The 18,184-nt window shown below is 35.7% G+C and overlaps 1 protein-coding gene and 1 pseudogene across 1 annotated transcript in view; both read right to left on the reverse strand.

Moving 5' to 3' along the window:
- The window catches only part of TMLHE (trimethyllysine hydroxylase, epsilon), an 83,242-nt gene that overhangs the window by 28,361 nt on the left and 36,697 nt on the right, over positions 1-18,184 (reverse strand). The window contains exons 3-5 of the mRNA XM_063084065.1: positions 7,545-7,721; positions 3,909-4,188; positions 2,087-2,206 (exon numbers count right to left, since the gene is read on the reverse strand). Of these exons, the coding sequence (XP_062940135.1) occupies positions 2,087-2,206; positions 3,909-4,188; positions 7,545-7,721 (577 nt within the window). The remainder of the gene's footprint in view (positions 1-2,086; positions 2,207-3,908; positions 4,189-7,544; positions 7,722-18,184) is intronic.
- LOC134367095 (clathrin heavy chain linker domain-containing protein 1-like) lies at positions 15,129-16,704 on the reverse strand (annotated as a pseudogene).

Consider the following 18,184-nt stretch of genomic DNA (forward strand, 5'->3'; position numbering starts at 1 on the left):
ACAGAGAACCAAAGAGTGATTTTAAACTGTGAAACTCTATAGTCATATGAACATCCTAAAGAGTTGATTATGGTGATAGTGTGGAAAATGGACTGCTGCTAAGCAAGATGACAAAAAAAAAAACCTTGGAAAACATCTTGGATAACTGAAATACTAGGGAAAATTTTTAAGGACTTGAGCTTAGAGAGGCATGTTATAGAGAAGAGAACACACCCGAGAGATACTACAGAGGTAGAACTGGCAGGATTTGATAATCCGTTAGATGTGGAGGATGAAGGACAGGCAAGAACCTAAAATGGCTTCAGGTTTCTCACTTGGGCAACTTGAAAGATAATAATGCTATTTACTAAGACAGAGAGTGCAGGCAGACATGCAATTGGATGATAATGAGGAGGTGTGGGGTGTTGAGGAAGAAGTTCAGTTTAGGGCATGTTGAGATAGTTGAATCATATACGACATATATGTCTGCATATGTTAACAGGGATAGGGAAGGTGACTTTTTAAAAAAATGCCATTTAAATCATTTTGAAGTATATACAGTTCAATGACATTATGTTCACATTGTTGTACAACCATTATCAGAACCATTATCCATTTCCAGAACTTTCTCACATTCCCCAACTTAAACTTTGTCCCCATTAAACACTAACTCTCCATTGTCCCTCCCCTCAGTCCCGGGGAACCACCATTCTACTTTCTGTCTCTATGAATTTAACTCCTTTAGGGACCTCATATAAATACTAAATACAGTATTTGTCCCTTTGTGTCTGGCTTACTTCACTTAGCATATGTCCTCAAGGTTCATCCATGTCATGGTATGTGTCAGAATTTCCTTCCTTTTTAAGGCTGAATACTATTTCATTATACGTATATAAAAGGTGACTATTAATGGGCTGGAAAACTAAAGTAGAATTTTCAAATTAATGAGAAATAAAATTAATAGTAATTTAATCAAATAAGCAAAACTAAGGAAAGTAAACAACAAAGTAAAATAAGAAATAAACATAAAGAAAGACGGGAGAAATAAAATCAAGGGAAATCTAATATAAACACAATTAAAATGAGAAAGGTCAGTTCTGGTCCCTAGAATGAGGATGCAGATGATTGTTCTCAATATATATTGACAACACTGAGCAGGATTTCTAAAAGCTGCTTTATTCTTCCTCCCCTAAATCAAATATTATTAAGTCCAAATCCTTAAAGGAAATCGATGTAACCATAATCAATTGAATATTATCGCCATCTCATACTGTCTTTATAAATCCATATGTAATTCACTTTTCTAATATCTTTGTGTCTCAGGCCCATCATCTATATGCAGAAGCAAGATTAACAACAACAACAAAACAATAGCACAGGGCCAGCCCGTGGCTCACTCGGGAGAGTAAGGTGCTGATAACACCAAGGCCCCGGGTTCGGATCCCATATATGGATGGCCGGTTTGCTCACTGGCTGAGCGTGGTGCTCACAACACCAAGTCAAGGGTTAAGATCCCCTTACCGGTCATCTTTAAAAAAAAAAAAAAAAAAAAAAAACAATAGCACAGACGTGCCTTTAATAAGTAGCAAATGGTATATATCATCTCTGGATCAATAGCTTCTGATTCCGTGTGAAAAAGGTTATTTTTCAGTCATTTCTTCTCTCTAACTTCTCATAAATCAGATTCAAATTCTCTAATACCATACCCCAAAGGAGCTGTGTTTTCAGGACTGACCCTTTTGCAATATGACAATAACTTAATGCAAGAAAACTGTACGAATTCCAAAACTAATGACTAGCCAATAGTTTTTTTGGTAAGTTATAATTACTTTGGGGAAAAAATGTAAATTTAACAAAATTAAAACTCCACTTATGCAGTAAGATGGGTTTTCAATCACTTAAAAAAAACTATTCCTGTGAGTCTAAAGAAGACTGAGCTAGGTTATTTCAAAATGATCATGTTTCTAGGAGAAGAGAAAAAAACAGTCAGGCAAATCCAGAGCAGCAGATAAAATCTTGGTTCAAATAGAAAGGAAAATGATTAAGAAACTACTCAAGATCATCACATGTAAAGAAACCCTACTCTGTAAAAGTCCAATCCACATACCCACAGGGCTCTTGAAAATAGGTAGTGTCCGTGTGCCGATCAAGAGCTAGCTTGGTGTATGCAGTGTCGCCTCTGGAGAAGTCTGAAGTGAAATACCACATTCTCCCATACATGGTTTCTCTGTCAAATGAAACAAAGGAAGACCTATTAGCTGTTTGAAATGTTCATTCTTGTCTTTCAAAACTCTTTCCAATACTTTGATTACTTGCTAATAACAACAGATTTTTTTGGTTCCAGATTTCCGTCCATAAAGTAAAAATGACAGGCGACCACAACACCAGTCTTGGCAATTCTGTCACTGATGAATGTAATATACTAGGAAGTTGAGTGGTAAACTGTGAAAGTATAACGTATTCCCACAGCTTCGGGAATCATCCCGCTGTGTTTATATGCCTACTTTTAATAGCCTTCACGTTCAAGATTCTTTCCTGTGCTCACCTTTCTTTCATAGAAAAAGATGATGTAGCTACTTCTAGAAGTGATCTTTTTTACTTCATTATCTTTTTATTTTTTATAGCTGTTGTCTTTTATTAATATTCTTCATGTTTTCAATAATAGTGTTAATTTTCTAATATACTGGATGAGCCAATTTGCAAGTGTGACCGAAGAGTTTCCATTTCCTTCATATGACAGAAGTGATTAATGTAGATCCTTACTCATCTCTTGTAGGAATAAGGAAAAGAGAAAAGGACAGTTTATGTTAGCAAGTATTTAGTTAGTGAGACTTGTGGTATCATTGTTGTTTTCTCTCTCTTTGAGGTATACATCCTAGATTTTGATTTTGTATTCATTTTCCCAGTGGGCTCAGATCTGTCTAAAGGTTACTTTAACTCTTTAGCTTTCAGAGTTCATCTTATTCTCTGAATCCTCCAAGTCCAAAGGGGAAATGTTCTTCCTTTTGAACTACCATTATCTCTAAAGGCCTCTCAATTTGTTGCTTACTAGCACACTTTTGTTTTACTTGAAAGTTTTCAAACTGTTTTTAAAATTGAATACCCACAAATTCTGATTATGCTCTACTAGCACAAGAAAAATGACACAGCCTACTGTTTGCTACACAATTAACTATATCTGGGTCTTATTAAGTAAAAGGAAAGTACTAATTATAATAAAGTAGGTTTACATCACATTTAATACTACAGAAGATCAATCTGTATACTACCTAGAAATGCAGAATGGTAATGAAAAGAACACTGTATTTAGGATCAGGAAACCTGAGCTATTTGAATCAGGATTACTATAATGATTAAAAGAAAATAATGGATATAAAGATTAAATGCTATATAGTGTTTTAAGGCAATATTATTAACAACCAGTCTCTGAATCAAGCCTTAGCAATCATACAATGTCAAAACTGAATGATCTTTAGACACCATCTTATTCAATTCTCTTTTGAACAGATGGGAAAATATAAGCCCGTGGGAAGTGAGCGTGTGTGTGTGTGTGGAATGGACTTGCTATGATCACACAGCTGCTAGAGGGTAGAACTTAGACTACTACCTGCTTCTCTTTACTCATAGTCAGTGCTCTTTCTAGAGTACAATGATACCTCCCACTTTGAGGATCACCGGGATAGAAAAATATACCAATAACCTTGGACTCTTCATTATTTTTAATGAAGTCTTCATTATATTTAACATAAAAGTGTCTTTAAAGATGAGAAATCCAGTCCTCAAATGAAGCACTGCAAGTGGGAGTCCCCTTATTTAGGCCACAAAATATTCTGGATTGAAAATAAAGGGCACCGTACGTGTTACATTTCTTTATTGGTGCTCATACTATGGAATTAATTACTGTGGATTTCAGGAAACTAATGAATTACCTGATCAAGCTGATCCTTCCCGCCAACTTCTCTGTGTGCTCTTGAGTGGGAGGAACATTTTCTACAAATGCAATTCCATAGAGCAGAAAATTTTGCAGAAACTTCTTCAGTCCCTCATTGGTTTCTAAGAAGCTCTGGAAATCTACAGGTGGAACTTGAGCTTGCTGGTAGATGTCAGCATTCCATAATATTCTAGGCTGAATGACCTTTTGTTTCTGCCCTTCATAGCTGTTTTGCACCAGCCAATCCAAATCATATCTAGTCACATGACCATCTGGCCCTTTTAAGGGAAAAAATAAAGAGCATTTAATATAATAAAATAATAATTACAAATACTGCCAATAATTTACTGGTTAAAAATGTTATTCTTAGCAGCCGATTACCCAGTGCTGTATTATTTATGAAAATTAAAATGAGTGTCTAGAATGTTTCTGAAAAAGAAATATTTGTGGTTTGAGTGGTATGCATGAATAAATGAATGAACAAATAAATCTTTCCAGAGGGTAAATAGGTTTGTGGAATTATAGCTACATAGTAAAGGACCTTCTTGACAACTCAAGTCATCAAAGAATAATAATTCCAGTAGGTTTTTTTTTTTTTTTTTTTTTTTTTGTCGTTTTTTCGTGACCGGCACTCAGCCAATGAGTGCACCGGTCAGTCCTATATAGGATCCGAACCCGCGGCGGGAGCGTCGCCGCACTGCCAGCGCAGCACTCTACCAAGTGCGCCACGGGCTCGGCCCTCCAGTAGGTTTTTAATCTATTCAGCACTCTCTCTTTTTACCCCCATCCCATCTCCCATCTACACAGAAACTCAGAATATTTTTTGAGATACAAGGGAATAATTTTAACAATCATTATATTATCCTTAAAATTAAATGTTCATAAAAACTAATACTTAGAGTTTGCAAAATATAAACTACCAAGATTTACCTAACCAATCTGTTCTTTGTAGTATGTAGGTTTATTTTTGAAAAATTTCCCTATTACTTAATAGCGATCATCTTTATTCATACTTCTGATAATTTCTCAAAACAGAATGTATAGCAAAACTCTTAAAAGTTTATATCTTTAAGTTCTTGAGAAATACAAACAAATAACTCTCTAGAAAGAGTCTACCAATATTCATTCTCTCCAACAATATATATGGGCCTATCAAAATTGAGTATTCTTATTTTTAAAATATACTTTTTCTAATTTGGTTAGTAAAACTGCTATCTTGCAATAATTTAAATCTATTGCTTACTAATAAGGCTAATAAGAATGCTTTTCATATTTGTTAAACATCTATATTTCTTTAATGCATGAGTCACCAAACTATGGGTCATGAACCATTTGTTTACATGTTTGTAGCTGCATTCACCCTACAATTGAAGAGATGAATAATTGAATAATTGAGAAAGACACCAAATAGCCCATAAAGCTCCAAAATATTTACCATCTGACCCTTTACAGAAAATGTTTGCTGACTACTGCTTTAACGATTTGTCCATTCACTTATTTTTCACAATTTTCTATTGGAATATTGGTGCTTTTCTTATAATTTGGCAATAGCACCTTATATGTTAAGGGTATTTAATTTTTGTCATAAATTTTGCAAATATTTTGTCAAGTTGGATGTTTTTTGATAAACCTTTCTAAGGCATTTTTTTTTTGGCAGAGAAATTTGTAGTAAATGTATTGAATGTAAACATTTTTTCTCCAATGCTTTTTTCTTTTAATTTTTCATTTGGAAATTACAGATTCAGAGGACGTTGCAAAGAAAAGTATAGGGAAGTCTCATGCATTCTTCCCTGAGCCTTCTCCAATGTTAACATCTTATACAACCACAGCACAACACCAAAACCAAGAAAGCGGCATTGGTACAATCCATAGAGTTTATTCAGATTTCACCTGTTATACTTATTGGTGTGCGTGGCTCTATGCAGAGTTGTTACATGTGCAACTTCCTGTAACCACAACCACAGTCAAGACACTCAGTTGTACCATCACCACAGGGCTCCTTTGTGTTTATAGCCACACCCGCCCCTTCCTACACCGTTTCCTAACTCCTGGCAACTGATAATATGTTCTCTGTTTCTATAACTATGTTATTTTATAGTGTTACATAAATGCAATCATGCAGGTCGGCTTTTTTCCTTCAGCATAATTTCATTGAGGTTCTTCCAAGTTATTATGTGTGTTAATAGTTTTTCTTTGTATTGCTGAGTAGTATTCCAATGTATGGATGGTTTGTTTAACCATTCACCCATTGGATAGTTTCCAGTTCTTGGCAATTACAAATAAGGCTGATATAAACATTAATGTACAGGTTTTATATGAACATAAATTTTCATTTCTTTGGGATAAACATCTAGGAAAGTGATTTCCAGGTTGTATGTCAGTTGCATGGTTAGTTTTTTAAGACACTGCCAAACTGTTTTCCAGATTGACTGTACTTATGTATTCTTTGATTTCCTTCATTAGAATTTTATAATTTTTATCATATAGATCTTATACATATTTTGTTAGAATTACACCTACATATTTAGATTTCTTTGAAGCAACTGAAATGGTCATTCTCATTTCAGTTTCTGTATGGACACTGTAAATATGTAGAAATCTGTAGAGGATTCTTAAAGCAAATGTACTTCACAGGGCCTGGTTTTCCAAAGCCTTGCAGTTTCAAATATTGACCTTGCAGAGGACTGGAAATTTTCCTCAGGTTATAAAGTCTCTGTTGTAAGATAAAGATTTGTGGCACAGCAAGGTTGCTGGCTCAAGGACAGACTAGTTACTGATGGTTATGTAAAGACACTGAGAAATTGCTGTAAGATCACTTAATTGTCTAATGGAATGTCATCTGGCTTGTTTCACTGAATGTTACCAGCCTATATTATTTAATTATAACCCCACCTATATTCTCTTCCTGTAACTTCCTGGTCTGGAAAATAAATGCAGGAAGAGAACCACAATTCGGGGTTAATTTCCCAAGGAAGGAATGCCTCTTTCTTGAGGGTTCCAGTGGGAGATTAACCACTTCAGGGTCTCTCACTGCTCAGAAGAGATGAGCTTTGAGTAATCTTTTGCATCTCCGTTACCCAGGGGAAGTGGGGTGACAAATCTGTGGGGGGCAAATCAACAGAAATGCAATTGATTTTTGTGTGCTGATCTTGTATCTGATGACCTAACTGAACTCACTTATTAGTTCTTGCAGTTTTATTGTAAATTAGTTGATACAGTCTATGTAGATAGTCACATATCTGCAAATGAAGAGTTTTATTTTTTTATTTCCAGTATGTATGCATTTTATTTATTTTTCTTGCCTTATTGTAATGACCAAAACTTTTAGTACTATATTAAAATATATTAGTGAGAGCAGATATTAAATAACAGTGGTGAGAATGAAACATCCTTGTCATGTTCCCTATCTTAGAGGGAAAGTTTTCATTCTCACCATTAAGTATAATGTTAGCTGTGGATTACAACAAATTTATTTGAAGACATAAATAAAAGTTCCCCCCAAATCTTTCCAAAAAAGAAAAAAGAAAAGTACCTAAAAGAATACCATGTTTTAAAAAGGGGAAAACCATTTTTTACAAAATAATTGCTCTTTAAGAGAGTACCCCACAGAAGACTTACTCTCCTGTTCACTCACAAGTGAAAAAGAGTGTGGTTTCATCTAGACGAATGGTTGTTGGTTTGATACATAAATCCACACTGGCAGTGTCCAGGCTGCGCTGGTGTGTCTTCGAGTTGTAGCAAGATGCTGAGCGGCAGTGGTCTCGAAGCCAGACATAATCAAAGCGCATAACGGTGTTAGCATATTGCAGTTCTAGGGAAAAGATCACATTCATCAGAAATACTTACTTAGGAAAACTTAAAAAAATTGGCAGCCAGGAAACTTCCTTCTAAAAGTCTTCTGCCAAGAAACAAGCAAAAGCAATAAGTGGGGGGACTAGTCCCTTATCAGATATTAGAACATATCATAGAACTTCTATGATTAAAATGGTGTGATGTTGACATAGGAGTAGACAGATAAAATAATGGACGAGTTTAAAAAGCCCAGAAATATTACCAAATGCATATGGAAATTTGGTATGTAATAAAGTGGCAGCTAAAATACCTGGGGAAAAGATGAACTTTTAAATAAATGGTGTTGGGACAACTAGATAGCTATTTGGAAAAAGATAGATTTGTGTCCATATCTCATGTTGTCGTCAGGTCACCAAGATAAACTCAAAATAGGTAAGAGTTCTAAGTTTGGAACATGGAAACACTCAAGTATTAAAAAAGAAAACATGAATGAGTAGAGGGTATACAGGAGGTCCTAGTATATCTAGCAATTTATCTACTAGTTTGAAGTTATACCAAAACAGAAAGTTAAGAAAAAATTAAAGACTTTTCTATACACCAGGTTACTCATTTACAAATGGCAAATATAAATTAGATCAAATTTACAAAAGTAAGAAAAACTACAAAGTGACCAGTAATAAAGAAAATGTGGAGAACATCTATGGACAAATCTATAAAATTAGCCTGAAAGACTTGAAGAAAAGCTGAACGGAGAAAGAACATATTCACAGATGGGCAATGTCAATAACGAAAAGACATACGTTCTCCCACAGATGAATACACAAATTCCACGTAATTTCAATCCATAACCTAGTGGAAATTTTCATGTATTAGACAGGCTAATTCGAAAATTCATACTGAAGAGTAAAAAAGGAATAATTTTGAAAAAGAAGAAGAAAGGCATGGTGGGGGGGGGGGTACCAGATATAAAAACATAAAGCTATAGTCATTTTTAAAGTGTGCAATCAGTGCAGAACAAATGAATAGGTGAAAGGAACAGAACCCAACGCAGATCCACATATACATCAAAATATGGTATATGAAAAAGTGCCGTTTTACAACAGTAAAGAAAAGATGGACTACTCGATAAATAGTACTGGAAAAATAAACCTTTGAAAAAATTCATTGTGGTTTTATACCATTCAGAAAAGTCACTTTTTAATAGATTAAACTGTAAGGACGCTGAGGTGAGCCGAGCCCCATGTGGCACCAGTGCTCAGTCTAAAGTCCTGAAGGGAAATACCCACAGCCCCAGCAGCCGCCCAGGTGAGCCAAACCTGTGTGGTACCAGGGTCTCAGTCTACGGCCACAGAAAGCCAGAACAGGAGCCAAGGTGGTGTAATGCAGCCACCACCACACCTACTGTCACTGCAAGGAGAGTCCACCACCACAGCAGCAGCCAGGGCCACTCCACAGGCAACCTGCCACTCACTCAACTACACTGATATAAGAAGAGTGACCAGTGGAGCCTGCAAATACACGAGAAAATCTTTATCCTCATAGCCAAACCCAAGGTAATAGAAGAAGCAAATCCTCTATCAGAGGAACAAACATCAATGAAAAAATACTAGAACTACAGAAACAAGAAGATATGACACCACTGAAGGAATACACTAATGCTCAAATTCCAGACCCCATAGAACAGGGAATCCTTGAAATGTCTGAAAAGGAATTCTGAGCAATGATCTTAAGAAAAGGTCTTTGATCTCCTCTTTGAAGAGATCAAAGAAGACTCAGTTAGAGAACACAAGGATACAAGTAAAAAATATCCAGAATATGAAGGAGGAAATTTACAAAGAGATTAATACCTTAAAAAAGAGTGTAGCAGAACTAAAAATGAAAGATCTGCTCAGTGAAATAAAAACAAAACAGAGGATTTGAGCATCAGGGTAGAGCAAGCAGAAGAAAGAATTTCAGATCTCGAAGACGGTCTTTTCAAAATAAGCCAGGCAGACAAAAAAAGGAAAAAAGAATTAAAAATAATGAAGAAAATCTCAGAGAGAGAGCAGACAACCTCAAGCTTTCTATTATATGAATTGTGGGTATTCCAGAAGGGAAGGAGAAAGCAAAAGGTATTGAAAACCTATTCAAGAAAATAATAACAGAAAACGTCCCAGGTGTAGGAAGAGATGCAGACCGTCAGATCCAGGAAACTCAAAGGTACCCAATCAGATTCTACCCAAAAAGAACCTCCCAAGACACATTATAGTCAAACTGGCAAAGCTCAAAGACGAGGAGAGAATTCTAAAAGCAGCAGGAGAAAAGCATCAAGTCATCTATAAGGGAGCCCCCATCAGACTAATAGCAGACTTCTCAAATGAAACCCTACAGACCAGAAGAAACTACAATGATATATTCAAAACACTAAAAGAAAAAAATTGCCAGCCAAGAATTCTTTACCCAGCAAGGCTCTCCTTCAGAAATGAGGGAGAAGTAGTGTATTTCCCAGAAAAACAAAAACAGTGGGAGTTCACCACCACACGACCAGCCCTGCAAGAAATTCTCAAGGGAGTCTAAGTCCTTCATCTGGAATCTGAAAAATGATGATCACTATCACAGATACACAAGAAAGAGCAAAACCTGCCATTAAAACAAAAATGCCAGTGAGAAAGAGAAAGAAGCTAAATCATGCCACCTCAAATTTCCAACTAACATTGAAGAAGAGAAATAAAAGGGGAAGTGATGATCAAAAGATATTTAAAACATCTAAACAAAAAGTAATGAAATGACAGGAATTAAACAATATCTGTCAATCACTACCCTAAATGCGAATGGATTAAACTCCCCACTCGAAAGACACAGACTGACTGATTGGATTAAAAAGCTAGACCCAAGTATATGCTGTCTGCAGGAGACCCACCTCACCTGTAGAGACACACACAGACTAAAAGTGAAGGGATAGAAAAAGATATGCCATGCAAATGGAAACCAAAACTGAGGAGTAGCTATTCTTATATTCGATAAAACAGAATTTAAACCAAAAAACATAAAAAGAGACAAAGAAGGCCACTATATCATGATAAAGGATCTATCCAGCTAGAAAACATAACAATCATAAATATGTATGCATCCAATTCTGGAGCACCCAGATATATAAAGCAAACACTCTTAGACCTAAAGAAAGAAATAGGCCCTAATACATTAATAGTGGGTGACCTGAACACCCCTCTCTCAGTATGGGACAGATCTTCCAGGCAACAAATCAACAAAGAGACAAAGGATTTAAACTACATCTTAAACCAATTGGAACTGGCAGATATATACAGAACGTTTCACGCAACAACTACATACTACACTTTCTTCTCATCAGCTCATGGAACATTCTACAGGAGAGACCACATATTAGGTCATAAAATTAGTGGCAGCAATTTTAAAAATATTGAAATCATTCCAAGTATCTTTTCAGAACACAATGGACTAAAACTGGAAATCAATAACAAATGAAACTGTGGAAACTATATAAATACACGGAAACTAAACAATAGGTTCCTGAATGACCTATGGATCCAAGAAGAAATTAAACTGGAAATTAAAAAATTTCTTGAAACTAATGAAAATAAATATACGTCATACCAAAACTTGTGGGATACTGCAAAAGCAGAACTAAGAGGGAAATTTATTGCAATAAATACTTACATCAAAAGAATGAAAAGACTTCAAATAAATAACCTAACACTACACCTCAAAGAACTAGAAAAAGAAAAACAATCCAATCATAAAGGTAGTAGACAGAAAGAAATAATTAAGATCAGAGCAGAACTAAATGAAATAGCGACCCAAAAGCCCATACAAAAGACCAGTGAAACAAAAAGTTGTTTTTTTTGAGAAGATAAATAAAACAGACAAACCATTACATAGGTTAACAACAACAACAAAAAAGAAGCGAGAAGACCAAAATAAAAATCAGAAATAAAAATACCACAGGAATAGGAAGAATCATTAGAGACTATTATAAACAACAGTATGACAACAAATATGAAAACCTCACAGATATGGATCACTTTCTGGACACATACATACTACACAGACTAAACCAAGAAGAAATAGAAAACCTGAACAGCACATAATAACAAGCGATGAGATTGAAGCAGTAATCAACAATCTTCCAACAAAGAGAAGCCCAGATCTGGATGACTTTACAGCAGAATTCTACGAAACCTTTAAAGAGGAATTAATACTAATTCTCCTCAATTTTTTTTAAAAAATTGAAACAGAAGCTACTCTCCCAAACTCATTCCATGAGGCCAGTACAATTCTGATACCAAAACCAGATAAAGAAACAACAAAAAAAGAAAAATACAGGCCAATATCATTGATGAACACAGATGCAAAAATCCTCAACAAAGTATTAGCAATCAGAATACAACAACACATCAAAAAAACTACACACCATGATTAAGTGGGATTCATCCCAGGGATGTAAGGATGGCTCAACATACAAAAGTCAATTAATGTGATACATCACATTGACAAAATCAAGGACAAAAACCCTATGATTATCTCAATAGATGCTGAAAAAGCATTTGACAAAATTCAACATCCCTTCATCATAAAGACTCTCAACAAATTAGATACAGAAAGTATTACAACACAATGAAAGCCATCTATGATGAGCTCACCGCCAGTATCATTCCGAATGGGGAAAAAGCGAAGGCTTTCCCTTAAGAACAGGAATAAGACAAGGATGCCCACTATCATCCACTTCATAGTATTGGAGGTACTAGCCAGAGCAATCAGGCAAGGGAAAGAAATAAAGGGAATCCAGATTGGAAAAGATGAAGTCAAACTGTCCCTATTTGCAGATTACATGGTACTATATATAGAAAAACCTAATGACTATCAAAAAATTCCTAGAGCTGGTTAATAATTTCAGTAACATTGCAGGATACAAAATAAATGCCCCCAAATCAGTTGCATTTATATTCTCCAATAATGAGCTAACAGAAAGAGAAATCAAGAAAGTAAGCCCATTTACAACAGTCACAAAAATAAATAAATAAATAAATAAATAAATAAATAAATAAATAAATAAATAAATAAATAAATAAATAAATAAAATACCTAGGAATCAATTTAACCAAGGAGATGAAAGATCTCTACAATGAGAGCTACAAACCACTACTGAAAGAAATTAAGGAAGACAGAAAAAGATGGAAAGACATTCCATGCTCTTGGATTGGAAGAACTAACATTGTGAAAACGTCTATACTACACAGAGTGATCTACAGATTCAATGCAATCCCCATCAATAAACCAATGACATTCTTCACAGAAATGGAAAAAACAGTCTTAACATTCATATGGAACAACAAAAGACCCTGAATAGCCAAAGGAATCCTGAGCAAAATAAATAAATCCAGAGGCATAACACTACCTGACTTCAAATTATACTACAATGGTATAGTAACCAAAACAGAATGGTACTGGCATAAAAATAGACACTCAGACCAATAGAACAGAAAAGAGAACCCAGAAATCACCCCTCGGGCTTACGGATATCTGATACTTCACAAAGGCAACAACATCATACATTGGGGAAAAGACTGCCTCTTCAATAAGTGGTGCTGGGAAAATCGGATATCCATATGCAGAAGAATGAAACTAGATATGCACCTCTCACCATATACTAAAAACAACTCAAAATGGATTAAAGGTTTAAGTATAAGACCTGAAACTGTAAAATTACTAAGGGAAAATATAGGTGAAACATTTCAGGAAGTAGGTCTGGGCACAGACTTTATGAACATGAGCCTGAAATCACAAACAACAAAAGAAAAAAATAAACAAATGGGACTATATCAAACTAAAAAGCTTCTGCATAGGAAAGGAAACAATTGACAGAGTGAAAGGATAACCTACAGAATGGAAGAAAATTTTTGGTAACTATGCATCTGACAAGGGAATAATATCCAGAATATACAAAGAACTCAAGCAATCACACAGTAAAAATATATATATATATAACCCAGTTAAAAAATGGGCAAAGGAGCTGAATAGACAGTTTTCAAAGGAAGACATACGAATGTTCAACAGGTACATGAAAAATGCTCAACATCACTAGTCATCAGGGAAATGCAAATTAAAACCACACTGAGATACCGCCTCACCCCAGTTAGACTGGCTATGATCAAAAAGACAGTGAATAACAAATGCTGGCGAGGGTGTGGAGAGAAGGGAACGCTTCTGCACTGTTGGTGGGACTGCAAATTAGTACAACCACTGTGGAAAACAGTATGGAGGTTTTTCAAACAACTACAGATAGATCTTCCATATGATCCAGCAATCCCACTTCTGGGAATGGAAATCATCATGTCAAAGGGATACCTGCACTCCCATGTTCATAGCAACTCTGTTCACAATAGCCAAGATATGGAACCAACCTAAATATCCATTGACAGATGATTGGATATGGAAAATGTGGTATATATACACCATGGAATACTACTCTGCCAATAAAGAAGAATGAAATTCTCCCATTTGCAACAACATGGATGTATATGGAGAAACTTACGTTGAGTGAAATAAGCAAAGCACTGAGGGATAAATACTACAGATCCTCACTCATAAGTAGGAGCTAAGAGAGAAAGAAGGAAGGAAAGGCCACAGTGGTGCATTGGACTTGCAGAGGGAGAGAGCAGACCTAGGGCTACAAAGTGGGGTGTGTGAAACGGGGATGGGGAGGGAAGTTGGGGATAACTGGGTAGGGGACATGGGATATAGCCAGAATTTGGGGTAATGGGCATGATGCCAGTATGGAGCTGGCCATCACATCTTGGGCAAGAGTCATGACAATCCACTTTGTACCTCATGAATATTCATAACCTATAAAAAATAAATTAACGAAAAAAATCCAGGGGACTGTGAAAGGCCAAAATAAATAAATAATTAAATAGTTATATGTTGACAACCTTGAGGTAGAAAAGGCTGTTTTTAATATGACATAAAAGCATAAAAAATAAATCTGTCTATGTGAAAATAAAAACCTTGTATTTTGCAAATAATATGAAAACAAAGTTAAAAGACAAGTAACATGAAAAACATTTGTAACACAAAAGGATTAATACACAGCATATAGAATAAATCCCTGTGATCACTAAGATAAAAACCCAACAGAAAAATGGTGAAGGATATCTGTAGGAAAGTCACCAGAAGTGACACATAAACATATGAAATCAAACCCTACCCCAGCCTTAGTCTGTAATCAAAAGAATGTGTATTAAAACCAAAATGGAATACTATCTTATATCCATCAGAGTGACAATTTTTTTTTATTTCTGAGAGCTTCATACTCTACATTTATTTATAAGTTATTTATGCCAAAATCAGTTTGCCAAACCAAAATACATAAAATGTTGTACAAGCTCCCTCAACTGGTTAAGATATAGAACTACCAAAAAACATGTTCCATTAAGTTGACTGTATCATACTCTTCAGAAACTTCTGTAACTCCAGCCTGAGATTGAAGAATGGACATACTGTCTTTAGATAATTTATCAAAGTCATTCTGTGAACATACGTTTGCCATTTCTTGTCACGTTTCTAGAGAGCAAAATGAATTATTTATCACAAGATGTTCTACTGCATCTGATTCCCATTAGTTTAATATCACATGTGGAGTGCTTAGTCCAGCTTACAGTAAGTACTCAAGTGTTAGTTCCTTCTCCTCCTTTATCATTAACTTCTTCATATTTCAACTCAACCCTCTACCATTTCTCACATTCCACACTGCTTAAGTCATCTTCTTCTTGATAAGGTAGCAAATGTTGAAGGCAGGGAGCTCAGAAAGTGAAGGATGTGGATTTATCCTTATTCACAGAGTCTATAACCTACCACTGGAAACTATCAAATAACTGAGGACCTATAGGTTGAGTTTTTCATGACCCTTCAAACGCTTTTATAAGTGGCTTGGTAGTGCCGATCCAAGGGTTTTAAAAAGTCTTTGGCAAACTCTTCATCATTTCTGTAGATGAAGACCTCTTAATAATGGGGCTTCTATAACAAATATTTTTCTCTCCCACCTTAATTATTTCTTGAAGTAGCTTACTGCCAATTTTTTCCATATCTACAGAGAACAGGTGAAATATGAGAAGAACAAAAGATAAAGATGGTGGTTTCTCATTCCATTGTTTAGTGAGACATTGAATTAATTCAGTTTGAGGACATAACGCTATTAGCAGCATCAAGTCATCAGAAATAAAGTCCTTGAATTGTTGTATATATTCCATTGCCCCATGAATCCGACCCTGTTTACATAGGCAAAGAAGAGCTTTCTTGTGCTGGCCACATTCATAGTAGATCATTTGAGCCAAAGCCAGGCACTTGGCCTTGTTATAAGTATCCTGCTCCCCATAATCATAAATCACATACCAGCTTCCTCAGAAAATGTCGGCAGTTTCTGAGGTTGGGAAGTCCATAGTCCATCTGGTGGTGGCAATGTGACCCAGGGTTCTCGCATTGCAAGATGGTGGAAGCAGAGAGAGCAGAGACAGACTGACAAAATTTTTAAAGTTTGATTAAAATGAGTATTGTCAAGGATGTGTGGAAATGCATACTTGGAAACATTAGTAGTAAGATTATAAAGTGTTAAAGCCACACTGGATGGCAATCTCAAAGTTTCTATGAAAATAATCAAAAATGTGCAAAGTTATTCCTTGACTCATAAATTCACCTCTCAGTATTTATCTTATAGAAACAGTGATATACATGGAGGTATACACAAAGATATTCATAATAGGGTTGTTCATAACAGCAAAACTATTACAAAATAAGAAAAAGCAGTAGGAAAAGTGGAGGAATAGCTGAATAAACTGGTATGTCTACATTATGAGGTAGTAAGCAATAGTTTAAAAAAATGTTGTACCTTTACTCCTCACATTGACTTTCATTGGTGGAGTGAGGAGCTTGGCAAATTCTCGTCTCCAAAAGCAATGATAAAACTGAACAAAACTGTCAGAAACAACCATTTTAGGACTCTGAAAATTGTCCAAAGACATATAACGAATTAGAAAGCATTTATTGTATTTTTAATTTCTTTAGGATCCTCCATACTGTTTTCCATAGTGGCTGCACCATTCTACATTCCCACCAACAGTGGACAAGGGTTTCGTTTTCTCCACACCCTCACCAACACTGGTTATCTCATATTTTTGATAATAGCTATACTAATGGGTATTAGGTGGTATTTCATAGTAGCTTTAATTTGCATTTGCCTGATATCTGTTGGCCATTTTTATGTCTTCTTTGGAGAAATGTTTATTAATATGCTTGACTCATTTTAAAATCATACTATATACATATATATGTGTGGGTGTGTGTATATATATTTTGCTATTGAGTTGTATGAGTCCATTATACATTTAAAATACTAACCCCTATCAGATATATGGTTTGCAAATATTTTTCCAAATGCTTAGGTTGTCTTTTCATTTTGTGGGTTATTTCCTTTAATGTGCAGAAGCTTTTTAGTTTGATGTAGTCCCATTTATTTATTTTTGCTTTTGTAGCCTGAGCTTTTGGTGTGATATCCAAAAAAACATTGCCAAGACCAATGTCAAGGAATTTCCCCCATATGTTTTCTTCTATGAGTTTTATGGTTTCAGGTCTTATGTGTAGGTTTTTTATCCATTTAGAGTTAGTTTTTGTGTATGGTGTAAGACAAGAGTCCATTTTCCTTTTTTTGTCTTCTGGGTATATACCTGAAAGAAAAGAAATCACCACTTTGTGAAGATATCTGCACTTCCATGTTCATTGCAGCATTATTCATAGTAGCTGAGATATAGAAACAATCTAAGTGTCTGTTGATAGATGAACGGATAAAGAAACTCGTATACACCCCCCCACACACACACACAGTCGTACAATGGGGTATTATTCAGCCTTAAAAAAAAGAGGAGACCCTACTATTTGCCACAATATCGGTGAACCTGGAGGATATTATGCTAAGTAAAACAAGCCAGGCTAAGTAAAGATACCCAGTCCATGGCATTTTCTTAAAGCAGCCTGAGCTGACTAAGACAACCATGTAACAGAGATTGTACATGGCCCCAAAAGCCTATTTGCTATCTGGGTGTGTGAGACAGTTCAGGTTTCTATAACAAAAATAGCACAGACTGGGTGACTTAAACAACAAACATTTATTTCTCACAGTTCTGGAGGCTGGAAGTCCAACATCAAGGTACCAGCTGATTTTGGTTCCTGGTGAGGGCTCTCTTCCTGGTTTGCAAATGGCTGCCTTGTTGCTGTGTCCTCACACAATGAAGAGACGAGGGGGAGGGGGATGGGGAAGAGCGGAGGATGGGGAGAGAGAGTAAGTGAGCTCTCTTGCCTCTCCCTATAAAGGCACTAATCCCATTGTGAGGGCTCCTCATTTATGAACTAATTACCTCCCAAAGACTCCATCTCCAAACACCATCACATCGGGGGTTTGGGCTTTAATATATGAAT

This window comes from Cynocephalus volans, chromosome X (genome assembly GCF_027409185.1).
Source record: "Cynocephalus volans isolate mCynVol1 chromosome X, mCynVol1.pri, whole genome shotgun sequence".
NCBI lineage: Eukaryota > Metazoa > Chordata > Mammalia > Dermoptera > Cynocephalidae > Cynocephalus > Cynocephalus volans.